Source organism: Agelaius phoeniceus, chromosome 1 (assembly GCF_051311805.1).
Source record: "Agelaius phoeniceus isolate bAgePho1 chromosome 1, bAgePho1.hap1, whole genome shotgun sequence".
Lineage (NCBI taxonomy): Eukaryota > Metazoa > Chordata > Aves > Passeriformes > Icteridae > Agelaius > Agelaius phoeniceus.
Window position 1 is genome coordinate 58,539,988 of NC_135265.1, and position 27,586 is coordinate 58,567,573.

General features: G+C 37.1%; 1 protein-coding gene across 5 annotated transcripts in view; it reads left to right on the forward strand.

Moving 5' to 3' along the window:
- SLC12A7 (solute carrier family 12 member 7) overlaps nucleotides 1–27,056 on the forward strand; it is a 79,118-nt gene extending 52,062 nt beyond the window's left edge. The window contains exons 16-26 of one of the 5 annotated variants that reach the window (XM_077179586.1): nucleotides 1,508–1,612; nucleotides 3,706–3,874; nucleotides 6,492–6,687; nucleotides 11,544–11,713; nucleotides 11,865–11,996; nucleotides 14,168–14,275; nucleotides 19,664–19,780; nucleotides 21,931–22,112; nucleotides 23,477–23,491; nucleotides 25,511–25,644; nucleotides 26,099–27,056. In XM_077179586.1, the coding sequence (XP_077035701.1) occupies nucleotides 1,508–1,612; nucleotides 3,706–3,874; nucleotides 6,492–6,687; nucleotides 11,544–11,713; nucleotides 11,865–11,996; nucleotides 14,168–14,275; nucleotides 19,664–19,780; nucleotides 21,931–22,112; nucleotides 23,477–23,491; nucleotides 25,511–25,644; nucleotides 26,099–26,190 (1,420 nt within the window). In that variant the 3' untranslated portion in view covers nucleotides 26,191–27,056. Of the gene's footprint in view, nucleotides 1–1,507; nucleotides 1,613–3,705; nucleotides 3,875–6,491; nucleotides 6,688–11,543; nucleotides 11,714–11,864; nucleotides 11,997–14,167; nucleotides 14,276–19,663; nucleotides 19,781–21,930; nucleotides 22,128–23,476; nucleotides 23,492–25,510; nucleotides 25,645–26,098 lie in introns of those variants that run through there. The other 4 variants (XM_077179593.1, XM_054641868.2, XM_054641877.2 and 1 more) reach the window with 4 other exon arrangements.
- Nucleotides 27,057–27,586: the final 530 nt, after the last annotated feature.

Sequence of the window (27,586 nt, forward strand, 5' to 3'; positions counted from 1 at the left end):
ATTTCTCTGGAAGATCTGTTACATACTTTTCATCAGTGAGAACTGACAGAAATAAGAGCAAATAAGTCTGGGAAACTCTCGCTGGAGAAGAGACGATGGTGTAATTTTGGTACTTCAGGAATATTACCTTTCAATATCAAGCAGCAGCTATTACAAGACTGTAGATTATTATTACCTTGTGCAGAAGCTCAAACACATTTTTGTGTGTGTGGACTTGATTACTTTCTAGAATTAATCTTTAAATTGCAACATACTTTGTACTGTATGCATTTGTCAAGAGACAGTCATACCTGTAGGACATGCTGAGCAACTATGAGTCTTAAAGGGCATGCTGTGTTCATAAAAAAACCCAAAAAAAAACCAAACAGCAAAGACCTCAACTAAATAACATATAGAAACACTACAGGTAATTATGATCAGTAAAGGTGCATGCTGTCCCTTTCTAAGGATAGATACCCTATGCTGAAAGAAAATAGTAATATCTTGGAGCAGGAAATTGAAGCTAGGCCACTGTTTTGATGGGTGATTAAGCACAGCTCTAAAGTGGATCAGCTGGTATAAACTGTTCCACCCTGTGGATCCTCCATCTTTTAGTATCTCCATTTCCAGATTAGATGCTTTCCTGGATTATAACACCTCCATTTACAGGTCTAATGATAAGGAAATTAATTTCCCGATTTTAGTGAGGAAGTCAGATCAGATGGTAACAGTTCTGCATATATATATATATATATAAAATATATATATATATAGGTTCATACATAAAATTATGCATAATTCCAAATTTATATATAATTTCTTCAAATGTTGGCACATGCCAGGACATTTACCTTGCTGAAGGAGATGCTTTACTAGAGGTAGCTTAGCTCAGAGAAAATTCATGAGTGAAAATCAGAGGGAGGGAGGGTGGGCAAGGGAGAGGGACCCCATGCCGTTATAGTATCCATTCTCCTGACCAATTTCAATCATCACTATTCTATATTGGAATTAAAAGGACTGGAAAAGGTAGGGAGACTGAAAATGGTCAGGAGAATGGTTGGAGCTTTAGGCTTTCTGGGAGAGAAGCTGGGAAGGAAAGAGAGTGGAGAAGACTACAGTGGTGGTGTTGAGGGCAAGATACGTTATACTAATCCATGTGAAGTCAAGTTTCATTTACTAATTTTGCTGCTTTAAAATAATTCCTTTTTAAGTATCCTTCACTTATTCATTCTAGTGCTAAAAAGCAACTTAAGTAGCTCTCACCATTACAAAAATGCTTCTGAAGTATAAAATAGACCATAGTAAATACTTATAAATATGGAAAAAATTACCTTGAAGGGGTCTGGAACTGCTTCATCTTGGTTAGTCTTCAATCTTGATTTAAGTCTACAAGACAAGGTTTTTTCATGCATTCATGCAAAAAGAGAGTGATCATTTTTTACATCCATTATCCCCCACATGAGAAAAAGTACTTGATCTGTATAAATAAATGGGACCCTGTTAATTGAATCACTTTTGTATCCTGAAGAGCGGAAAAAGAATGGGGCGATGGAATCCGAGGACTGTCTCTGAATGCAGCTCGCTATGCTTTGCTTCGTGTTGAAGACGGTCCTCCTCACACCAAGAACTGGAGGTAGAGTCCTATGTTTCTCAGAGTCACTTAATTCTTGAAATATGGAAATATATTGGAATACTGCTGGTAAAGCAGTGAAGTAAAGATAAAGTGAGATTCACCTTTAAAATAATGTTTTAACTTGGGCATGGCAATTATGTCATTGCAATACTACTATTTTACTGAAACGGAATGTGACTTGTGGTCATCAACTTTGTGGCAAACTAACTTCACTTAAATCCATATAGTGTTGACATGGTTTTCAAAAGTGCAGAAGAATTGTAATGTTTGATTATTTATAGATTTTTCAGAGTCAAAGAAACAGTTACCCTTGAATCTCACTGTTTCTACAGAAGAAACTGCAATTCCATAAGAACAATTCACAATTTTTTTGTTTGTTTGTGTGTATGTTTCCTCTGAAATACATTGTACAAATCTATAGAGGACCCTTTTTTGTTTAAATTATTTTTGTGGTATTCTTTTTATATAGCTTCATTCAATAGTAGCACTTTCTAAATTGCTTATATGCCCTTAAAAAAAAAAATCTCGCATTTTACTGTAATGGAGGAGTTAGATGTCCTCTACTATTTTTGCAATATATTTTATTTAAATTTAATTTTTGTTAAATTTAATTTTCCTCAAAGCCAACTTTAAAAGTTACTTAACATTTAAAAATAAAGGACGTTTGCACATTGTCACTTCTGATGAATGTAATGTGATACTTTAATTCTAGTCACTGCTCAGTGATAGTATCATGGAGTGCAAGCACATGCAGTATTCTGTTGTCCTTCAGTACAATGGCATTACTTTACCATTTTTCCTGGGACTGATGAACTTGGCATCTCAGAAATACCAATGTAATGTAGCGTTGACAATCCTGTTAAACGTTTGACTGCTTCAGTTCCAAATGAGCTTTCTATTGTGTCAGTGTAATTGCTAGAACTGAACGATCTTATTACATCTTAAACTGTGCTAATTTTGAGTACGATCCAACTTGTCATCAGTCTTTTGAATTTGTAGCAATGACAGGAAAAGTATAAAATGTTGATTTGGGAAAAGTAAGTGGATTGAATATTGATTAAAGGAAACAGAGTGCATCCTCATCTAGTATGCAGTTGAAACTGAACTTTGGTTACTCTTAGTATGATTAAGGAGTTGACTGTCCTTTTGTAAGGACCTACGCAGGTAGAGGGGTGGGTCATTTGAGAACATCATGAAAATCCAGGATAGATAACTTGCAGTTATCTTTCTATTCTTACCTGAATATGCCTAGTACAGGCATATTCAGAGCAGTGATACAAGACTGGGAAGCTGCTTTCATAAAAAGGGCCTGTGGTTCCCAGGAGATAGTAATCCAGCAGTGTGTCTTGGCAATGGCATGCTGGACAGGAGGACAAATAGTACATTGAGAAGTAAATATATTGGGGGATATTTATTTTTATTTAGTACTCATTAGAATACATTTAGAATATTTCTTCCATGTTTATGTACCATGATGTAGGAATGACAAACTCGAGTAGATACGACCGCAGATGATGGTTGGAGCACAGGGGCATCTCTCCTGTGGGGAGGGACTGAGGGGCTATGCCTATTCAGCTTGGAGGAGGCTGAAGAGGCTAAAGTTATAACTAACTTATTAAACATACAAAACCTAAAAGAAGGTTACTAAGAAGATGGAGTCAGATTTCCTACAGCAGATTAGAGTTGGAGAATAAGAGAACATGATAAAATAATTAAGCACTGAAGAGGTGACCCAGAGGTTTGTTTCTAGAGATTTTCCATATCTAACTGAATGAAGCAGTAAACAATGTTCAGTGTTTAGTCATTTCAAGCAGCAGGTTGCACCAAATGACATTGGAAGAGTGATTTTATCATTTTCTAGGGGAAACTGGTCTTTAAGGGAACTTTTCAAAATGACATTGTGATGGTTTATGTATTCTGTACCTGAACTGTTGTTTGTAATTGCAAATAATGGCTTACCTACTTAGGAGTTGGCTGCTTTCCATTGAATTAAGCAATTAATCTGCATTTTATTAATTCTTAATTTTAATTTTCCAGTTCTTCCTAATGAATGTGTGTGTGTGCACTAAACTTCTTTTCCCTTTGTTTGGCAGACCTCAACTTTTAGTCTTGTTAAACTTGGATAATGAGCAGTTAGTCAAGCACCCTAGATTGCTTTCTTTTACCTCTCAGTTGAAGGCTGGTAAAGGACTGACTATTGTGGGTTCTGTGCTTCAGGGAATCTACTTAGACAAATGTACAGAAACTCACAAAGCTGAAGAGGTATGTAAAAGAGAGCTTGCAAATACTTGTAATTTACATTAGTATTTAAATGTTGAATCTGGATAGCTTATATATTTAATGAGAACAGACTGTTGTGAAATGCTGAATAAGACATCTATTTTTGCTTTCAGCACAATCAGTGATTATATAAAAAGAATGGATTGGTGTATGTAGCAAAATGTTCTATAAAATTTTCTAATAGGATGAGGCAACACTGATACTTCCTAGCTTTTTCTTAAATATGGAGAGTCCTGGGCTTACAATCAAATTACATTAAAAAAAAAATTTAACACCCCCCTCCAAAAAAAACCAAAACACCCCCCCCCCCAAAAAAAAACCCCAAAAACAACAACAAAAAACAACCAAAACCCAGCAAGCTTTAACAAATTACCTTATAAAGAAAACAGCATATATTTAACAAAATATTTAACTAACAAATGCAAATGTTTGACATAATATCATCCTCATTATGTGATTTTCTACATCCTTCTAGAAATACATATGAGAATCAGGATTAGGAGTACTCTTTACCAGAAAACTGTGAACAGGATCCTTCTTGGGATCCTTTATTTTATTTTTCTATTTATACCATATCTCCAGAAAAAGTAGGCTAGGTAGGAAAAATAGTAAGTTGTTATATAATTTAAAATTATATCCAACTATACCTACAAACACAAGTAAATTTAGTTTCAATTCAATTTCTTTAATAATAATAGTTGTGTTTACTTGCCTATGCAAACTCTCCTCCTCCTATCTTTATAGAGCGGGGAAACATTTGGAGAAACTATCATGTTTCCTGTACTTTTTTGAAATGTCCAAAAGCAGGTTTTGATTGCCATTATATCTTCCATATTGGTTGATTTCTGCAGTGTTGCTCAAAAGAGTACCAGTTGATATGCCTACTATTTTGGTCCAAATAGCCTTCAAAGCTGTGTAAAAACCCATGTGATTTTTTCAAACCTGGTATCTCTTAAATAGATGAGCATTTAAAATCTTGTAATGGACTAGCTAACATAGCTAACTGTCCATTTTCTCACAGTTTTCTTTCTCTTCCTCTTGCTATTCAGTCCTATCCATAGTGGTTTTTAAAATAAGAAAGTATAAAGATAGATTACCTATTTGATATCACATGAAAAGGTTCTAAGAGAACAATTAACTTGAAAACAAGTTGAAAAGTCCAGCCATGCTATATTGTGGAAGTAGTTGTTACTAAACTGTTGCTATCAACATGTATTGGTAGAAAACAAGATGAAGAATACAAAATTAGGCCTTTGAAATAAAACAGGAAAAAACCTTTAAACAGAAACTGTTTACCCACAAGAATTTGAAATGTTATTTGTAGATAGCCTAACTTAACTGTTTTTCTGAGAGATGGAAAATTAATGAGATTAGGCCTCATCCATGAGTTTAACCCATGGATGAAGCCTAATCCATGGGTTTTCTGGAAAGTCAGACCTGATGTTAAGATTTAGGAAACTATTGCTTTTAAATTGGAAATGAAGATGAATTGTAAAAGTTTCAGCATCTGGAGGCCTCATTGGTTCTGGAGAAATTAAACTAGAAAGTGTTTCTAGGAGACCTGTAGAAAATAAAGATTTTCTTCTGTCTGTCATTAAAAAAAAACCCATCTATTTAAACTGATAAACCCTCACAGATATTATTTGTACAGACATACTTGGTATCTTTGCTAGCAAATTCTCTGAAGACTTTTTTCTCTGTTACATGGAGTTTCTGATGTGAAGCTACACTGAGACAGTGCCTGGCACTCTGTGATTTAATCTGTTCCTGACGATTTTTGACAAATTTTGTTTTTTTGTAAAATACAAAATATTTATGTACTAGTTCTTCCTTCTGAAACATGTTGATCTCCCCCACAAGTCACTGATGATGATTGGGGGTTTTAAAGTTATTTAATGCGAAAATAATAATTGCCAAAGCTCATGTTCCCTGGTCAAGCTTGATACCGGTTTGAATGCTTCTTTTAAACTACCTTGTTATGTGTCTTTATGTTTGTCAGTGTTTAAATGGAGGGAAGCTATTCTGAAATTAAAGGAGTGTGGGATACTTAATCTGGTCGGTTTATCTTGTCATTATTTGGACAGTGCTTCCAATTTTCTCCTGCACATCTGTTTTTCTATGTTGGAAGCTGATAAATACTTAGCCTCTTAATGTCAAAGGTATTTAAGAAACTTTGACAGCCTCTTCTTTTTAACTACTTGCATCGCACATCCAAATTCTTCCAATTCCAAAAGAAATGACTGATCATTCCAACCATATGCTGCTTTGTCAGTCACTGGTTTGAATTTACCTGAAGCAGTGTTACTTCATTTATCTTCATCTATGTGTTTTTTTACTCATGTCTTGTTCATTCTTCTTTGGAAGTAAAAGGCTGAATAATTAAAATAATGAAAAAACTGTGTGGTGTCTTTTAGGGTGGTAGCAATTTGGGCTCTAGTTTTCATAGAATCATGTTCATTCTTTTGGAATTAGTAATTTCTTCATATTGGTTATACATTGTTGATATAGTTTTGCTATTATTTAAGGCTGTTATTCCTTCTGGTGTTAATTATCAGTGTTGATGGTTTGTATTTCCCTATGTGTAATTTTCCTATTGCAGAATGTTAAGGCCTTAATGGGTGTAGAAAAGACTAAAGGATTTTGCCAGATTGTGGTATCTCCTAACTTCAGAGATGGAATATCCTATTTGATTCAGTCAGCTGGTCTAGGAGGGATGAAGCACAACACGGTCCTGATGGCATGGCCACAGTCATGGAAGCAGGCAGAAAATCGTTTCTCATGGAAAAATTTTGTTGGTATGTGTTTACTGACTTTCTCATTTGCATTTGTAATTTGACTGTGTGACTAATGTATTTGCTGTGTGGAGGAAATGTGCTACTGAACATCTGGTGGACAATTGAATCTGTATCTGATTTAATCTGGAGTGGGTTTTCTCAGCCCTCTTCAACCACAGGTTTGCTTTTTCTTCTAAGCCGGTTGATCACTAAATTCAGTGTCATGGTTTAGCAATTTAGTGCTCCCAGTGAGACTTTCCAAATCACATTGCTGCTTGCTGTCCCCCTTTGTCTTTCCCCACCTCACTTGGGCTGGGTTGGAGAGAAAAATTTGAGGCACAAAAGGTAAGGACCACAGATTAAAATAAGAACAATTTACTGGACACAGCAATGAAATAAGAAAATTAGCAGTAAGAGCAAGAGTGTTATTAACAGAAAGTATACAAAAAAAGAGTGATTCTCATGCAAAAATGTCCACCATAGAGCTTGACCCAACCATAGCCATGCCACTCCAACCACTCCCTCTGGCTCAGAACTAGTGCCGATCAGCCATTCCTCCTTGGCTTTGAATCGGGCCCATGCTTATTCTACCAGAAGAAACCTCTTCACCTTGGAAGAGACTACCTTAGCCCTGCCCCTGGAAATCACCTGAGGTGGTATAGAATAACCTCTGGGTCCTAGCCATACCCCCTCCTGGCTGTTGCAAAAATTAACTGTGTCCTGGCCAGAAGCAAAACATTATCCACCCATTTTATACCATTTATGTCGTGCCTGGATTCTAATCCTTCCAACTTATATATATATATATATATATATATATATATATGTACATGTACGTATGTATGTATATGAATGTGTGTGTGCGCATATATATGTATATATATACAAACAAGTATCATTTCCACAGTCGCTATCCATTCCTCCAAGATGTCTCTTGAGTCCATTTAGTCCATGACTGCAGGTTTTAAGTGTTTTCCAGAGCAGGAGGGCTGGTTGCAAGCTGCATCAGGAGCTCAAAACTGGTGCATCTGTCGTAGTCCATGCTCATTGTCCATGGTTAAGTCCACTTCTCCATCATAAGCCCATTGCTATGTTGCATCTCTTTTCCAGTGACCTAAGATATGATTGGCCCACTGAGCCAGAAATAATTCAGCCTATGTTGCTACCTAAGAGACTTCATTCTTGGCTGTCCAATGCACCTGTCCATTGTTGCAATGTACTTCAATAGACTGACTTTTGGGTATGTGTGCATCTACATGATGCTTTTATAACCAACTTCTCTACCTAAGCAGCAATGTCTTGCCACAATTCAGCAGCCCAGGTGGCTTTACCTCTGTGCTGCCAATAGGTCTTTTTCAGTAGTTTTAGCCATCCCCACAGAGCATACATGAGTCAGTTACAGCTAGAGCATTGGCCATTTATTTTGCTCAGTGATACTTAAAGCCAGCTGGATGCCATTCAGCTCCGCAACCTGATTTGATCCACCTTGTCCCTCAATAGCTTCTGTGACTCACCACACAGGAGTCCATACAGAAGCCTTCCATTTTCCATGCATCCCTACAATATGAGAGGAACTATCAGTAAAAACAGCATAACACTTTTCTTTTTCAGGTAGCTGATTATATGGTGGGGCCTCCTCAGCATGTATCACCTTTTCCTCCTCTGATTTCCGTACAAAATTTTTACTTTTGGTTTGGCTTGTCATGACTTCTAAGATGCCTGTGTAATTGGGGTTTCCTGTTCAAGCTCACTGTGTGATCAGCATGACCCATTTACTCCACATAACATCAGTAGCATGATGTATGGAAGAGATTTTTCCTTTGAACATTCAGCCCAGCACTGGCAGTCGAATGCCGGGAGGAGCTGTGCTTTGGTGCTAATCACTTCTGAAGATGCTTGAACCTCTTTATAATATGCAGTTGTAATGCCAGTAGCCCTTTTTCGGTAGGGGTGTAACAGGCATCAGGTCCTTTGCATGCTAGATTCCTGAACCCTAGGAATCATTGTTGAGTCTCCCCAGGTACTGGGGGTTTTTGCCAGAAACTCCAGGAAGAAATAATCTTCTCAGCTGCAGCATAGAGCACATTTTTCACATCTTGTCCTGTCCTGACTTGCCAAGGGCTACTGCACGAACAGTCTTTTGTTTCATTTATTCAAAAGCCTTTTGTTGTTCAGGACTGCACTTAAAATCATTCTTCTTCTGAATCATATAATAGAGAGAACTTATGATTTGACTGTGTTCTGGAATATGCATCTTCCAAAAACCCACACTGCCTAGGAAAGCCTGTGCTTCCTTCCTGCTGGTTGGTGAGAATGTAGCTGCTGTTTTGTTGACCCCATCCATGGCAATCTGATGATGTCCATGTTGCCATTTTATTCCTAAAATCTGAGTTTTCCGGGCAGGTCCCTTGATCTTACTTTGCTTTACGGCAAAACTGGCCTCCAAGATGATTTGGGTTATCTTCTCCCCTTTCTCAAAAACGTCTGCTGTGTTGCACCACAAGATGATGTAATCAATGTATTCCAAGTGTTCTGGAGCTTCACCCTTTTCCAGTGCAACCTTGCTTTCTTATAGCAGCAACTCTGTTGCATACTGGCAGAGCATGGGATAGCTCCTTTCTAACTTGCTTGAGCTTGATCTGTCTGCAGTCTTGGACTGCCAAGGCATAGGTCATTAGGGAGGGAAAAAGATGATCTTAATATTGTTGTAATCAGATATATGTCTGAAGCATTGTTTGTTCTCCTTTCATTGATATCAGTCCCAATGAGTTGGCACACAATGGTGGCACATGCTGTACAAATTTCTCCCATGTGGATTGTGTACAATGGACCTCATCTGGATCTACAGAGGACTGTTTGTTATTTGAATCCCTATAGATTACCTTCAGCACAGCTAATTCTCTCATGTACTGGATACCTTTCTCCATGGTGTTCCACCTGCATGGGTGCAGTACTAGGTCATCCTTGAGAAAATACCTTTCCTTCATGCTTGGCAGGACTTGACTCCAGAGGCTAAGAGTTTCTGTTTTTTTCCCAATCCCCTTGCCAATGCTGACATACGAGGTCAGGGATCTCTTCACTACCATCTAGTTTCATATTACAGGCAGCAATATCCCAGCATCAGAGCAGCTAAGTCAATAGGGGCTCACCCGACTGGTGGCTGAAATTTTTTTTGCACATCTCACAGCTCACCTGGAGATAGGGGTTGGGTGATTATCTCTGGCCCTGTCTGTTCCTCGTGTTGTGAGATCTCTCCTTCCTTTTCATCCTTCACTAAGTGAACTAATTTTGTCTTTGATTTTTTTTCTATAAAGGAGTGACTACTACTGGCACAGGTTGTTCCTCTGGTTCAGCTGCAGTTTGAGTGGCCACAGTGCCTGTCAGTCTGCTTTTCTCCTCTTCCCCCTGAGACTGCTGTCTAGTATTGTGGAGTGTCCAATAAATAGTAGCCAAGGCCCAGCATGTTACAAAACTTCACACCTCCCTGGAATTGCCACAGCATTTTTCTGTCAAGTATTCTGTTACTTTACCATGGTCCTGTAGTTGTTCAGGAATGAAGTTCCAAACCACTGGAGCAGAATAATCCTTCAAAAGCTGGCCCATTTTCTCCCACTTGCCTTGATACTCATGATTATACACCCTTCGGACAGATGTCTGAGCAAACTCCTAAGAAAACTCTGTCACTCTAAACATAGTGTAGACTGAGGAGACCTGACAGACTTAGCACAAAGAATATGATTTCCTTAACATCCAAATGGAATTCAGAATTCTCTGAATATAACAGGCTGAAGGGGTTATAAAAGGCCAGGAAAATGGGATGAAAAGCTGGGGAAAATTATCCTCTCCCATTCCTGCCGCAGAGTATGTATGGTTAGTAAATATGCAAAGGTAGTACCTGAGGTAAGAGTAGGAGAGCAACAGTCAATATATATCCCAAATGATCGTCATTGTCTTTGATGTTACCATGTCATAAACTGACATCCCTCAGTATATCAGCAAAGAAATACTGATCCCTCTTCCTACTCTGAAAAATATAATGAGGAGCACATACAGGAATATACACAGGATTAGGTACCACTCCCACTTGAACAGACCAAGCAACATTGCGACCAGTGGCTCCATACCTAAACCAAAAAATGCCTAGATCAAATTTGTTTCCGACCTGCTCTGGGCAGTCTGTTCTTATCTCAACCCATTGTACCTCACCTCAGACACCAAATCAAGATTGTTGTGGCTTAGGAGTCATACTCCCTAATTTAGTGTTCTCACTGACGCACTCCAAATCATGCTGCTGCTCACTCACTTTTCCTTTTCCCCTGAGCCTGGTTTGAGAGGAGAATTAGAGGCACAAAAGGTAAAGATCACAGGTTGAGTACCATTTATTTGAAACAGCAACAATGTTAATAGCAAAAAGAGAGAATGATGCATATGCAAAAATGCTCACCATGAAGCTCCATCTGATCGCATCTCAACCTCTCCCTCTGTCTTAGAGGTTGTGCCACCTCAACCTCTCCCTCTGTCTTAGAACTGGTGCCACCCAACCACTCCCTCCAGCTCAGAATCAGCACCATGCTTATTGGACCAGAAGGAACCCCTTCTCTTTGGAAGATACTCCCCCCGCTTTCAGCAACGGCATTAAGTAGTGTAGAGTAACCTCTGGGTCCTAGCCACACCCCTCTTTGCTATTGCAACAATTAGCCTTGTCCCAGCTGCAACCAAGACACCCAGGATATTCCTCTTTCACCAAGACACCTGGAATATTCCTCTTTTGCCTCAGCAGAATATGGGAGGGTTTAATCTTTTGCATTTAAAACAAAAGCAAAATTTGTGTATGAAAGCTAGGAGTCCTTGATTAAATGTCTTGTTTTCCCTTACAGATACTGTACGAGAAACAACTTCAGCTCAACAAGCACTTTTGGTGGCTAAAAACATTGACTTATTTCCAACAAATCAAGAACGTTTTACTGAAGGAAATATAGATGTGTGGTGGATTGTTCATGATGGTGGTATGCTGATGTTGCTGCCTTTCCTCCTTCGACAGCACAAGGCAAGGACAACAGAAAATGGCTGAGATTTAATTTTCTAGCACTAAATGGTTCTAAGCATGTCTAATTAAATACTCCTTCACCTTGTTCAAATTATGCATAGTAATAGCAATCACAGTGTTACAAACTGTTATTTATGTATCTTTTTGGTAGGTTTGGAGAAAATGTAAAATGCGTATCTTCACCGTTGCTCAAATGGATGATAATAGCATTCAAATGAAGAAGGATCTTCAGATGTTCTTATACCACCTTAGACTAAATGCTCAAGTGGAAGTTGTTGAAATGGTTTGTAATTATATATTTTTAGGGTGCAACTGGGACTGAACTTGGGAAAACAGGTTTAGCTTTTTTCAAATAAAGAGCTATTAGCGCCAATATAGAAATTAAAAAATTGTAGTCCCACGAAAAACAAGAAGTTAAGCATCGTTATCTTACCATGTTACAATACTGCTGTATGTGGTGGTGAGTTTAATGGGTTTTTCAAGTAGACTTTGAGATATTTTATGTGTTAATTCTTACTTTATTTATGACTACTAGTCCACACAGCTGGTTCATTCAGAAGGAAAAGCTTGAATTTTTAGCAAGCAGTGAAATGGAAGGCTAAATGTGCTTAATCTAATAAGCTAAGACATATGGTATGAGACAGGATGGACTTGTCTATGTCTCCAACTGCTGTTAAGAATACCTCTCTAGAATAAGGAATCCCTAGGCTCAAATGAGAGTTGTTCTTGGCATCTCCAACCTCAGCCAGTACTGAAAGCAGGACCTACAGTTTCACAAGTCAAGGTAGTAACAAAATGAATTTGGTAACTTTTTTCCTTTTTAAAATATGGGTCATAAACTGTTTAGGTGAAAGGACAAAAGCTATGTCTGTCTTGGCCCACTTTTTTTGGAAACTAAATATGTAATTTCCAGCACTAAAAGGCGACTAGCATAATGTTCAAAGTAAGACTCGTAGGAAAAAAAAAAACCAACCAAAACTTTTACTCATTCTGAAGTGAGATGAAAATGAGTAAACTGGTTGAAAACTTCTAACTTCTTACCACTCATTTATAGAATCACCAGAACTTATTAAAAAAATCATGCTAATTAATCATAAAACTATTTTAAGAATTGTTTTAATTACTTAGGAAAAAAACTACTTGTGAAAAAATTGAGTGTTCTTTGCTTAGAGTACTAAATATGAAAGTCTCAAATGCTGTGGCATGTACAGTTGAAAGAACATAGAGTGTCATGAAATAGCTCCGACTTGGTTGAATTTTGAGCAGGGGGCAATATAGAAAGTTGTGCTTGTTTAAGCTGGGGTAGAATTAATTTTCTTCATGGTGGCTGGTATGGGGCTGTGTTTTGGGTATGTGCTGAGCACAGGATTGATAATATTGGGATGTTGTTGTTATTGTGAAGCAGAGCTTGCAAGAACCAAGATCTTTTCTGGTTTTTGTACTGCCATGCCAGCAAGGAAGTTGGGGGGGTTTGGGAGGAGACACAGTTGGGACAGGTCCCAAACTGACCAAAGGGCTATTCCAGACCATATGATATCATGCTCAGGATATAAGTTGGGGAGAAGAGGGAAGAAGGGGGGAATGTTGGGAGTGATGCTGTTTGTCTTCTCAGGTAACTATTATGCATGATGGAGACCTGCCCATGGGAGGCAATGAATTAATTCCTTGTTTTTCTTGCTTGAATGCACAATTTTTGCTTTTCCTAATTAACAGTCTTTATCTCAACCCATGAGTTCTCTAGCTTTTATCCTTCTGATTCTCTCCCAAATCCACTTGTGGGGGAGTTAGAGTCTGCATGGGCCTTGGTTGCTGGCTGGGATTAAACAACTACAGAAATACAATTTATTCTTTTCTTCTGTGGGTAATATTTAATTCTGAGAATCTTCCAGAGGATAAGAGATATGTTACAAGTCAGTGACAATACAGGTGACTGGTATAGATTTTTATGTTGTATTTTAGTTTTCAGCCAATATGACAATGTATGCCAGAATTTCTTGCTATGGCAAGAAATGACTTTGTTTATGAACATTTCTCTCTGATCAAAGCATAATGTGTTATTTGTGCCTAACAGTTAGTTACAGTTTTTAAAGAAACAAGTGTCCACACATGCTCAGGTGGCAGCAATGCATACCCAGTTTAAGTAAGTGCTTTCAACTCTCATTTCTGCAGCCTAGTTGGAACAGAATAGTTAGTGGAAAGTCTGTTCCAAGTACCTAAAATTTAGATAAAATCACAATAATATTGTTACAGTAGGATAGTTCACTGTATGAAATTGCTGTTTTAAGAGTAAGCTTTAAGAATGAGGACAGAAGTGATTGATCAATTATATGCTTAGGATTACTCTAATGAATACATCCACCAAATGAATACAGGTATGAGAGATACACTATCTAAATGTTATCCTTGTAAGTAGTACTTTTCTTCTGGTGTTACTAATTCCAATTTCTTTTGCAGTTTGAAAACGATATTTCTGCATTCACATATGAGAAGACACTTATGATGGAACAGCGATCTCAGATGCTAAAACAGATGCAGCTATCAAAGAATGAAAGAGAAAGGGAGGTAGGATCTTCAACTTGACAGGATGTTCTGTGAAAAATCTCAAAGTATGATCTAATGGCTGTAGCTTCTAATCAGTTTCTAGCTAGTCAAAAACTTTCATAACTGCATTTCTCTACAACCAGTTTTACTTGCAAGATTAAAGTTATGTGGGGGAAAAAAAAATTATTTAAACAGATTTTAAGAGTTTTCCTGTTTTTGTTGAGTGCAAGTGTTGATTAACAAAACATTTGAGCATCAGTGTGGAATACATTAAAAGCCTTTCCAAACTTGACATCAGTAGCTAAGATTCATGATTATGCAACTGGACTGATTATCTTTGATTGTAATTTGGTCTTAGCATCATACAATCATTTACATTGAAAAAGACCTTTACGTCAAGTCTGACCACTAACCTAACGCTGCCAAATCCACAACTAAACCATGTCCCTCTTGTTTAAATACCTCCAGGGACTCAACTTCAGCCACCTCCCTGGACAGCCCATTCAAACGCTTGATAATCCTATCCATGAAGAAATTTTTCCTAATGTCCAATCTAAACGTCCTCTGGTACTACTTGAGGCTATTTCCTCTTGTCACTTGTTACTGGGGAAAAGAGACCAATCCCCACCTCACTACAACTGTCTTCCATGTAGTTGAATAGAGTGAGAGAGTCCTTCCTGAGCCTCCTTTTCTCCATTCTAGAGAAGCCTACCTCCTTCAGCCACTCATCATATGACTTACAAATACACCATATTACACAATATAATAGACATTTGTTCAAATCGCACTATGTTTTAGTTTCTGCATTAGTTTGCATATTTTATGAATCAACTCCTTTTTTTTTTTGGAACCAAAATTAGCCCAACAAACTATAATCCTCTAATATGAAGATGGAAATGCTGGTTTTGCTGCTCCCCTATCTTTATTATTTTGCATATTGTACCAACAAGCTTCATTCAGATGTAATTTTATGAATATTTGTAACTTACAAGTCATTTCCTTTTGGTTTGTGCTTCTACCCCCTCATCTATTCTGCTAACTCTTCAGTATTATCAAGACATTTTAGTGATGTAGAAGATAGTGAATGCTCTGGCTTTGCCATCACATAAATGATTTCCATCCCATAGCAAACAAGAACTCCACTGTCTTTAATTGCTCAACTGTATAACAGCTAGATTTTTTTTCTTATGGCTTGTCTTTTGTGGTGTTAATCATACAAGTCCGAGCAGTTTGGGGGTTTTATGTTTTTTTCCTTTTATTTGTCCTCTTCTCTCTATTAATTTTTCCATCTCACATGGTTTTTTAAAGGTTCCTAAAGATGCCTGCTATTGTTACAGTTTATTGCTGTAAAACATCTTTCTTATCCATGTCATGGTAGTTTTCTTTCAATTTGAGCCTGCCTAACATCCTTAAAACCCAAACTTTTCTGTACAACTTATTCAGCCTTATTGTTCCTTTTCTGAACAGTAGTATTTTTCCAGTGGAGTTTATCTGTTGTAGATTTCGAAGGATTTAACTTCCACATGATTAGTGGAAGCTATTGCTCTGTATTCTATAGCACATAAATTGCAGAGAGATGAAAGAATTTCTTCTCAGCTCTGAGCTGGTGGGAATCTGAATTATACTTCAGAATATTGTTTGTTTGGAAGTTTTTATTTCCTTCTATTCCCTCCATATAATTTTCTTTATTACTCACTTTTATCTGAACTTTACCATCACCATTATAGCATCAGTTTCTTCCTTCTTATCAGGCAGGGTAAAATCTGAACATTCAAAACACCATTGAATTTATTTCAGGGTCTGAAGTAAAACCCTTGGTAATTCCAGGAACGTCTAGTACTTACTGCCTTGTCCAAAAATAAAAGTCATATCCATTGATTGTTTCTGATTAGAATATCTAAATCTACCTTGTTCTTTTGTATTTTCATAAGAAAATGTGATTTATTGAAGTGACCGCCAGAACCCAGGCTAACTCTTAGAACTCCGGTGCAACGCCAGGAGTGGGGAACTGCCTCAGTATGGAGATTTACCAGAGGCAGAACCTTTAGAGCCACTTGCTCTAAGATGCCAGACACAAGCCATGACAGGGACCAGGCAGAGGAGAAAGGAGAAGGCTCCACAAGGAACAGTTTATTCCAGATGAAAAGAGCAGGACAAAAAGCCTCCACCTCTATTGTGCAAGGGGTTTTGTTCAGACGCAAGTCAGGAGGTGGATACAAACAGCTAACCAATAGGGAATACTCAGGGGAGGAATGAGGGGATTACATCAAGTGTCTGGGGCCAACTGGGGTAGGAGGGTGGAGAGGATGGGTCACATGGGCCAATGGGGCTTCCAGTAGTAGGGGAATTCCAAAGGGGTGTTGCAGACAGGGATTGGCCCGAGGTTTAAGTGGCAGAGAAGGTTTGGGAATCAAGGGTTGGGATGCCTTGACAGGCAGGGAAAGAGCTGGAACAAGGGGCAGGGAATGGCACGAGGGATAGCTTTGAGGGAGGGTAAAACCAGGGGTAAACCAGCTTGGGGAGAACATGGGGGTACAACAGAATGAACCACTTAACAAGGAATCATTAAAATAAATTTGAACCACAACAGTTTATTTATGTCTTCACTTCTTCTGGAGCTACAAGATTAGTGTATGCACTCAGAGTGCCTGGCCCATTCTTACCCTAATAATTTTTTTTTTAATTAGCTGAGCCATTCTTTTCAATTTTTTGCTGACGTCCAAAACATTTCTTTTATTAGTATCACTAGTTCAAATTAGCATTGCTTTTCATTTTAATATCTGTCTCCAGGCCTTCAAATATAACCTGGTATTCCAGTTTTGAATAGTGAGTGTAGTTTGGTTTCCTGTTACCACCAAGATTAGTACTTTAACCTCACTTTTGTGCTTGCATGCCTTCAAATGAGGCTCAGACCTTCCCGAAGTGGAGACTATGGTTTTGTACAGTGTTTATTTGCTGTTTTAGTCATAAGCATGCTTTTACCCCTGAGCAATCACCCTCATCCTCCCTTCTCCTGTCACTTTTTAAAAACAGAATTGATTTAATCTTGCCTCTGGGTTTTCTTGTAGAACTGGGGATCGAGCACTCATCAGATTTTTGTTTACTTTTTTTGAAAACTTGTTCAATTTGTTTCTATTTGGATATAAATATAATAAGTACCTGCAAAACATAACATAGGCAACTTAGGTATAAATGGTAAATATCTATTTATTTGACTTAGTCAATAGTGCTACAAAGGGGAAGGAAAATGTAGAGCCTCATTCCCTTTCTTGCTTCCATTTTTGGTGGTTGTTGGCTTCTTTCTCTGGTTAATTCTCACTAAGGACTCTTGGGCAAAGCAGTGTTAATCGGACCTGTGAGAAGGTAATAATACTTTGCACCAACAAATTGTCTTGGGTTGTGCTGTTAGGTAAGATTGGCAGAAATTTGGGTGAATGCAGGTGCGTGATGCACGGACAGATGACTATTCAACTAATTAAAGTTGAAAAGAAGGGTATTTATTGCAGCACACTGGACACGTGTGGAATCATTTCCCAATACATGTGCAAGGAGTTGCAGATTCCTGCTCTCTGTTTTGATCTGCTGGTCATGGTCCAAGCCTCTCCTAACTATTTGATTATTCTTAAGGCAAGGTATTTCTATGGTCTCTGCTCCTTCACAAATGCTACATCTATCCCTGTCACTCCTAGCTTCTCTTTCCTAATGTATTTACTACTTTTTAACTAAGGTACTCGATTCTTGCCACCTATATTACTAACTTAGCTTCTTAACTAATTTTAAAATCTTAACTAAAATATGCAATCTTCTACTATTCCAGATATATACCCAGCTCACCCCTCAACTCATCTACAGTATTGAATTATCCTAAATACATTTCCAGCTGACCCCTTGACTGATTACTGTTTCACTGTTTGTGAATAATTAGATTTTTAGGTTTTTAGGTTTTTACAGTTGAAAAGTAGCTTTCTCATATGCTTTTAGTTTTTTCATGCTTTTGATTGTAATTGAGTGAAAAATTTCACCTGAATATATACATATATGAAAGGATGTGGCCCTCAAAAACAAGTGAATATTTGAGCTTCCCATAGAGATGGAAGGACTCAATTGGCTTCCTGTTTTCACAAATGTCTGTAAAGGGACTTCATAACTAACTGCTAAAGATTTAAAAATGTTATCCAGGAGGAGGCAATCAGAGAACTGCTGAGACACTTGGATATTCATAAATCCATGGGACCAGATGGGATCCATCCTAGGGTGATGAGGGAGCTGGCAGATGAGCTTGCAAAGCCACTCTCCATCATTTACCAGCAGTCCTGGCTCACTGGCAAGATTCCAGATTACTGGAAGCTGGCCAGTGTGACTCCCATTCATTAAAAGGGTGGAAAGGAGGAGCCTGTTAATTATAGGCTGGTTAGCCTGACCTCAGTACCCGGCAAGGTTATAGAACAGTTTATACTGAGTCTTCATGCGTTGGTCTGTTGGAAGGTAGGAGGGCTCTGCAGAGACTTGGGATGGTTGAATGGATGGGCAAAGTCCAATAGGATGAAGTTTATTAAATCCAAGTGCTGAGTCCTGCATTTTGGCCCCTGTTAATAACTCCCTGCCATCTTGTAGGCTGGGGATGGTGTGGCTAGACAGTGCCCAGGTGGAAAGGGACTTTGGGGTACTGGTCAACAGCCGGCTGAACATGAGCCAGCAGTGTGCCCTGGTGGCCAAGAAGGCCAGCGGCATCCTGGCCTGTATCAGGAATAGTGTGGCCAGCAGGACCAGGGAGGTCATTTTTCCCCTGTACTTGGCACTAGTGAAGCCACATCTTGAGTACTATGTCCAGTTCTGGGCCCCTCAGTTAAGGAAGAACATTGAGATGCTTGAGCGCATCCAGAGGAAGGCAATGAGGCTGGTGAAGGACTTGGAACACAAGCCCTATTAGGAACAACTGAGGGAGCTGGAGTTGTTTAGCCTGGAGAAAAGGAGACTCAGAGGTGACCTTACTACTCTCAACTTCCTGAAAGGTGGTTGTAGTCAGGCGGGGGTTGGTAACTTTCACCAGGCAGCAACTGGTGGACACTGGTGGACAGAACAAGAGGACACAGTCTCAAGCTGCATTAAGGGAAATAGAGGTTGGATATTAGGAAAAGGTTTCTTATAGCAAGAGTGATAAAGTTCTGGAATGGTCTGCCCTCATAGGTGGTGGAGTCACCATCCCTGGATGTGTTTAAAAAAAGGCTGGATATGGCACTTGATGCCATGGTTTAGTTGAGGTCTCTTCCAACCTAGTCATTCTGTGAATTTTGTGAAAAAGAGCCTTTTGAGCTGATACCACATTTCATCTATTAAAATGAAGAATAATATGATATCTGCTTTTTTCTGTAGACTTTTTTTTTGTCATTGGTAACCTTTTTGTCCCAGATTCAGAGCATCACAGATGAGTCTCGAGGCTCAATTAGAAGAAATAGCTACTCCAGTCCATTGTCCATTGTCCAAGATGCTCAGGCACTGCTGACTAATGATTATCAAGAGGAAGAGGTAGCTCGACATAGTGCTGGCTATGACTAGACATATTTTCCATTGCAACACTTCAAGTACCACTATTGCAAACTGAACTACACATTAACTACAATTTTCTCTAAATTAATTATGTTACCTTGTATTTCTTGTCTTTAGATGATGCTTCTCTGACATGAGCTATATTCTCTTTCTCACACTTATTTTCCATAAAAGAAACACACTTCTGTGACTGCCTGTTTTCTTAAGAGCCAGAAGCAGGGTATTACATTAATAAACATATTTAGTGCTTTCATTGACTTCCTTTATAGTTCCTCTATTGAAGTACTGAAGATTCTCGGAGACTGTACTGATATACTACATCTTTTAAGGAGTGCAAGCCATTTTTATTTGCAAGCTATTATTAACCCATATATGTCATTACTGTGTTCTGTGGGGTGACATTGAAAGGAAATGAACTGGTGTAATCAATGAGTTTGGTGTGCACTTGAAGTGTTGCTCATATGTAAAATGTGTAGCCTAGTTTGTAGAAGTGCTGTATAACTTTGTATTTCCCTTTCATCATGGAGTGAGAGAACAAGCTGTTGTGTTTCATTAATTGAATTTAGTACCAAAATAGCACTAACAAGAATGTGCTTTTGTTGTGTTTGCATTTTTATAAACATGTATTATAGGTCCAGAATTTCTCTTGGTCTCACGGTCTTTCTGAAAATGGCAAATTTTCTTCCATTGAAGCATAGTTGTACTGAACTCATCTTACAGTTGTTCCTTTCAAATTTTAGTACATTGGATACTGCTGCATGGTATTTACAATATTGGCATGTATTTGTTAGCTTTTTTGATTCTCATGATAAAACTGTATTCACAGTAACTTCTGATTTGTGGTCTTGACTCATCATTTAATCATCTGTGAATGTAGGAAGACCATCATACTAAAAGATATTTATGTGAACCTCACAACTGAACTCCAGAATTTGGGAATCCTGAAGGATAGGGACTAGGAAATAATTTAGGGAATATACTGAAGCTCAAAGGCATTTAAAACCACCTGCAATTATAGTTTGTGAACCACTAGAGGAATTGCTTTTCTGAGAATGAAAGTAAAATTCTCATCTGCTTGGATTTTATTTATGGTTTTTATTGACCTGCACGAAATTCTTAATTACCAGGTATGTGGAGGAACCATGACTATGTCTAACATGTGAATAATTAGATTCCCAAATGGAACAGGAGCTTCAACTCATGATTTAACAAGTCTCTGAATAGCTTTCAAAACTGTTAAATATCTTAAACAAAAAGCAAACAAACAAACAATCACAGGATAAAATAAATACCACCTCCAAAATAGAAAATTTCAAAGCACAAAAAGAATCCTGTCCCCAGTTACCAATTCACTTATAATTTTTATAGTCTAAGGTATTGTATTTGTGTTGTATTTGTTGGAAACAGAGAAGCCTATGGACAAAGTATTATGAGGGAAGTAAGTAAATAATGTTTTAGATATTTAATCTTCTTTTCCTCCAAAGAAGCAAGGAGAGTGGAAAATAGAAAACACAATATTCTTCCCACATGCATATGCGCTTTTTTTGTTCTTGAAATTGATTAGAGTTTTTACTGTTAAAAGGGAAGAGAAGACCCCTTCATGGCTAGATTGGTTAGATTTGTTATGTAAAATGCTCTTGTAGGCATAAATCATCTAAATTTATAACTAGACTTCAAATCAGCCAGTCCCATACTGGCATCAGAGATTCATAGTTGTAGTTCAGCTAAAGGCATGTGAAATGGACAACGTTTTCAACAGTATCTGAGAAAACAATGTAACTTGTGAACAATTATAATACTGGCTTTAAAGTTTTTCATTGGCAAAACACCTTGATGTTAATAAAGTACTCTCTGGTGGAATTCAACCTCACTTTAATTCATTACAAAAGTAACATTCCACATAAGATATAGTCTTGCAAATATAAATAAAATATGAACATTTTTACAGGCAATTTCACTTCATGCTGAAGTCACAATAGTCTCATATTTGTTCACAAAGTAAAGGTGCATTTTTCTTCAGCTTCTTTGGTTCTACCACTGTGAAACTCCTTTTCAAAACTGTAATAACATGTAATTTACAAATGCTGATTTTGGCTGAATTTTGGGGCAATTATTTGTTTTGTGGCCAGGCTCAGCTGATCCATGATAAAAACACTGCCCCACGCTCTGCTCCAGCAGTTGAAGCAAGTGTAGCTGTTGCTGTGCCAGAGAAAGTGCAAATGACCTGGACTAAAGAAAAGTTTGTAGCAGAAAAGCATAAAAACAAGGATTCCAATGTGTCTGGCTTTAAAGATATTTTCAACATGAAGCCGTGAGTATGCATATGGTATTTGGAGCTTTTTATTTCATTATGTGTATTTTACTGGGGGGGGGGGGGGGAGTGCTTCTAGTTTGTTGTTTTATCTGGGTTTTGCTTTTTAAGAGATTCTGCTTTATTTAAAATTGGATACAAAAATGAGCTTTCCATGAACTTAAATGTCATCCTTAGAAAAATAACATAGACTTGGGTGGAATGACTGTAAAGAGTCATTCACAAGAATGTTGTGAGTGAAGTTTAAATATGACAGCCTTTAAGCTGTTAACTCAACTTCTGGATTGTACCAGAAAGCATATGTGTTAAAAAGCTTAATTATAACTTTTTATTTCTTCCTGTGGGTGAAAAATTAGTGTATATGTCCCTGTATTTTTATTGTGTTTGGTATTAGAGGGAATTCCAAATAAGCAGATAGCCTTTCAAGACATTTAGCTTGTGTTTTTGATTTTGGCCATGGGGGGTGTTTTCTTGGGAAGAGATGGGAGTGGGATGGGTTGGTTTGTTTGTTTGTTTGTTTGTTTGTTTGTTTGTTTTAATGGACATTCAGCCCTCATCCTGTAAATTAAAGAAATAGAAAACTTGTGTAAATGTAAGTGTATTGCTATATTAAGTATTTCCTGTTTAAATATTCTTTTATGTCTTTTTCTTAAATAGATAAGAGCTACTCCCTGTGTCAAACCAATGTAGTACACACAAAAACAATGACAGAGGGAAATCAGCTTGTTTGTTTCCTCATGTGGTGATTTTAGGCATGCACATGCATCTTTTCTTAGTTCTGCAAGAAAACTGCACTTAGAAACATAGCTTAAATTATTTTCTGCACATGACCAAACCAAAACTGTGGATGTCAAGGGAAATAATATCTAAATGAAACACATCTTAAATCTAGGACTAGTAGGCAATGCAGTTAGACAGCGTATTTAAAATTAATACCTTAAAGTCCTAAGTCCTGAGTCTTGGATTTGCTTTGAGCTCTTTAGAAACAGCTTGCCTTCTGCACGTTCCAAAAATTATTGTGCTCATGCTCTAAAGCATTGTCCTAGGCAGCATTATACTCTAATTATTAGGGGTTTTTAAAATTTATATCTTTGAAATATTTCCTATTACTACTTTAGAATTGTGCAAAACACTGATTTCAGATGTTATTATTTTAAGACTACTATATATAGTTGGTCAGAAATTACAGTTCAAACTTGGTGTGCCTGTACAGTATATTAATATTGTTGACTTTAAAATGTACTACTACTACTACTACTACTACTACTAATAATAATAATAATAATAATAATAATAACAACATTGTTGACTTTACCTGATGGCATAATTTTTTTTTTCTATGCATTTGCTTCCCTTTCACATAGAGAATGGGAAAATCTGTAAGTCTAAATTTCACTTCACCTAAACAACATAGGCTGGGTTCTTTGGTTCTTGTGATCTTGTACATTGTGTGCATGCTTCTAAATTGTAATTTGCAATGCATGTATTTTTTTGTTCCTTGTTTAATACACTCCGATTTAGCATGTCACTGAAAAAATATCATTGTGACTTTTTAATATTCTCTTAAATATGATCAACTTTCTATTCAAGGTAAGTCACAAAACCTGTGTTATAGTTTCTGTGAGAATATAAAGCTTGACAGTACTTCTCTGCACCAACGTAATATTTAGTGTTTTAATTAACTACATTAAAAATGATTTTTTTCTGGAAAAATAAGCTCCCATTGTTCTATAACTACTTGAACAGCAGGGAATATTTGTTCACAAAGGGAACTTTCATGTTTCATCAAAAGTCAGTTCTTGGCTGCCTTCTACCAACCCATGCATGTGTAGAAATAACATAAGTTTAGACATACTTTGGGTATGACAGCACACAAAAATGGAATACTATATCTCTTGAGTGGAACTCACTTGACTGCTCTGCTTTTTTTCAGAGTTCAGAATTTTCTAAATTTTATCTGCTTAACAAATTGAGCTTCTTATAAAAATTTTGGAAGTTTATTTTGTCTACTGTGTATGATTTCAGTTCTACCAGTGCTTGAAGGATAAGTGATGTTAGCCTCAGTTCACATTTTACATACCCATGAGCCTTTATTTCAGTGCTGAATTTTTGCCCACTCTGTCACAAAGTTACACCCTGCTTTTTATTTTTAGTTTAACAATGTTTCAGTTTCAATATTTATGCTTCTCAGTTGGACAATCTTGCCTCTCTTCATAGTTCTTTTTAGTCTTCTCAAAATGCAATTCTGCTTCCAAAAAATGGAACTTCAAGCTTTCCTTTGTTCCATATATAGTTTTTGTACAATTGGTTCTTAGAATAGCTGGCCACCATGATAGAAAATCCCCTGGGAGAGACTGATAAACTCAGTTTTAGAAATATCATTCTCTTATAGCAGGGAAGACGGGAGGTAGCAGAGTATGAAGAATCAATTTAATTGATAGGGCTGGTTTCCACTGGCCACTAAATTTCAGGCCAAATTACTTTAAACTATTTATTTGGGGGAAAAAACCAAACATACAAACCCTACTTTTAGGCAGCAGATTTTGTAGATAAATGGACTAAGGTAGAGTTTGAATATTTTTGTCACACTGTAGCATATTACTCATTTCCAACCTTGGTTAACTCTATACACAGCTGTTTCTCAGGAACTGTAAGGAAACTGTTCTTTTGTTCTGAAAAAACACTGAACCATACAAAAGAGATACTAAAATAAGGACATTTTAAAAACCCTATCAGTTTTTTCTTCTTGTGCACAGATCTAAAACAATTATATTTGTAGGTGAAACATGGAAAATATTAGGTAATGTTGATAGTGTAAAGGGATAAGCTCAATTTAATTTCACTGCTTACTGCCATACAGTTACAACATAAGAAGTTAGCAATTTTTTCAAAATTCTATGGTGTTTCTGAATTTTCTTCACCAGCTGGTAGAATTTAGTAATGTTTCCAAAGGAGCATGAGTAAAATCTTTTACTGTACAACATAAATATTGTGATCTTTCCATTGCATTCCTGCAATTTCATTGTTTGGAAATTCTTGTATAAATCCAGTTTCTTTTTTATGTAAGTCAATAAACAAGAATCCTAGTGGTGCTTGTCTGACCTGTAATATCTATTGAAACCATTTTTAATTCATCTTAGTAAAAGATAATTGACAACTGGAAGATTTGTGCATTTTGACAATTTACTTGGAACTGCTTGAATTTCAGAGTTAAACATTCTTGTCAAAAGGATTGCATTTTATTTCTTTTGAATATGTACTTAATATGTACTTCTTTTGAATATACTAGTATCCATGAAAATACCTTGTTTTACATACTTATAATTTCAAATAAATATTGTATGATTCAATTACTTAAGTGTTATAACAATACTTAAAAATGTTTCTTTGCATGCTAGGAATCAGTCAAATGTGAGAAGAATGCACACTGCTGTGAAGCTCAATGGAGTAGTGCTTAATAAATCACAGCATGCTCAGCTAGTCCTCCTGAATATGCCTGGACCTCCTAAAAACAGAAAAGGGGATGAAAACTGTATCCTCCACTGTATTGATTCCATATTTCATGAAATTGAGAATTTCATTTTTGTGATTCTGCCATCACCTGTTGGGATAACCATTACTAAGTAGGGTAAGCATAAGTCTGCCTATAAGAAAATGACATAAAGAGAGTTAAAAAACAAAAGATAGAAAATCTTGATTGGGGGGGTGGTTTATTGATACAAAGGATTTCCTTAACTTTGAAATAATTTTAAAATTTCCTATTCTTGTCTTTTTTTGTAGATAAGTAGGGCAAAACTAGAATTGTGCCCCAAGTTAGGCTTAACTTCCACTTGAATAACCAGGTAACAGGACAGTAAAGGGTGACACAGAAATACTCTGATGAAATTGTTGAACTTTATTTTTTCATTATATGTCAGACTTTTTGAGAGGTTACCAGGTATTTTATTTCTCTTCTGAGTAAATTCCTTGACCAAATGATATTTCAGACATGGAATTTCTGGAAGTTCTGACAGAAGGTCTAGATAGAGTTCTCCTAGTCCGAGGCAGTGGACGTGAAGTGATCACCATTTATTCTTAATCTGTTTGCATGTGTTTTTCAAACACAACAGACCCCCCACCATAGGAAAACAAAGTTTTTGCCATAATTTGAGCAGCTCTGTTGTCTTCTAGTGCATTGAAAATTAGCTTCAAGCTGAATCTTCTGATGATACGGTTTTTTTTTCCTAGGAAGATATTCTATTTAAATAACATTTTAAGCAGATTTATGTAGAAAATTAATAAATGGTGAATTAATAAATGGTGAATGGCTTAGGATATTTATATGTAGCATATTCTGACACTTCTTAAGCTGTGGTAAAACAAAAAACAATTGGTAATGCAATCATGTTTTTGAAGATATAGAAATGTCAGTGATTTTTGATTATTTTAATCTTTGCTCTGCATCTAAATAAAAGGGAAGGGTTTTAGAAAAGGTTGTCTTTTTTTCTTACCAAAATGCTGCTATGTTGCTTCTTTTGGAATTAGTTGTGGTTCAGGAGCCTTCCTTCAGAGTTATACAGCCAGTCAAATTTGTTTATGAAGTGCATTAAGTGTTTCCCAGAAGTTCGTTATTTGCCATACCTGTTAAAAATAACATTTCTGTATTTAAAATACTTAGGTAGCTGAAACCTCCGGATGATAGTAAACAGATAAGCTGTGTGAGTTCTTTTCTATGAGGTACTGGCAGTTACCATTATTTTGCATGCAATAATGAAAGTGAGAGCATCCAACTTACAGGAAAGCTATGGTGCAGGAACTCCACCTGATTCCAATTTAATTCAACAGTTGATAAACCACCACAAGGTGGTTAATGAAATGCAGTCTCTTGTTTTCAAATATTTATATTTTGAAAATGTTGTATGTATGTGCTGCTGTTTGAAATAAAATCTGCTTTTCTGAACTGAACGAGCTCCTAAATGTTTTTCATTTGAAATTGTTGAGTAGTTTAGTTTAGGTGCTCAATAGAAACCTTTTGCTCCTGTTACAATTCTGTTCCTTTTTAGGCAGTCTTTTTTGTAAATGTTGTTTAAGACCTAAAGTGTATCAGAAGATTGTTCTGCTCTAAAAAGAGTATGTCTGTTTAAACATATAAGCCACTATTTTATCTATTTTATTTTTTCTTTTTTAAAATTCCTTTATAATACAATCAAGATGTCTGTTGCTCAGACTAGAACAAGAGTGATGCAGTGCCCAAGTCCCTGGCTGGGCTCGAGGCCAGTGTTTTTATCATAACACTCAGGTGATGTAAGACAAAGCCTGTCCCTGTAGTTTGATGCACAGGAACAGAGGGAACAAAAAGGTAATCAAGCGGCCCAGTGAACTCCTGATGAGTCAAAAGCACTGCTGGGATACTTCAAAAGGCAATTGGAAAGGCATGCTGCACACCAGAATGTCCCCACATACCACTCGGTGTGACTGCAGCTCTATGCCTTTGG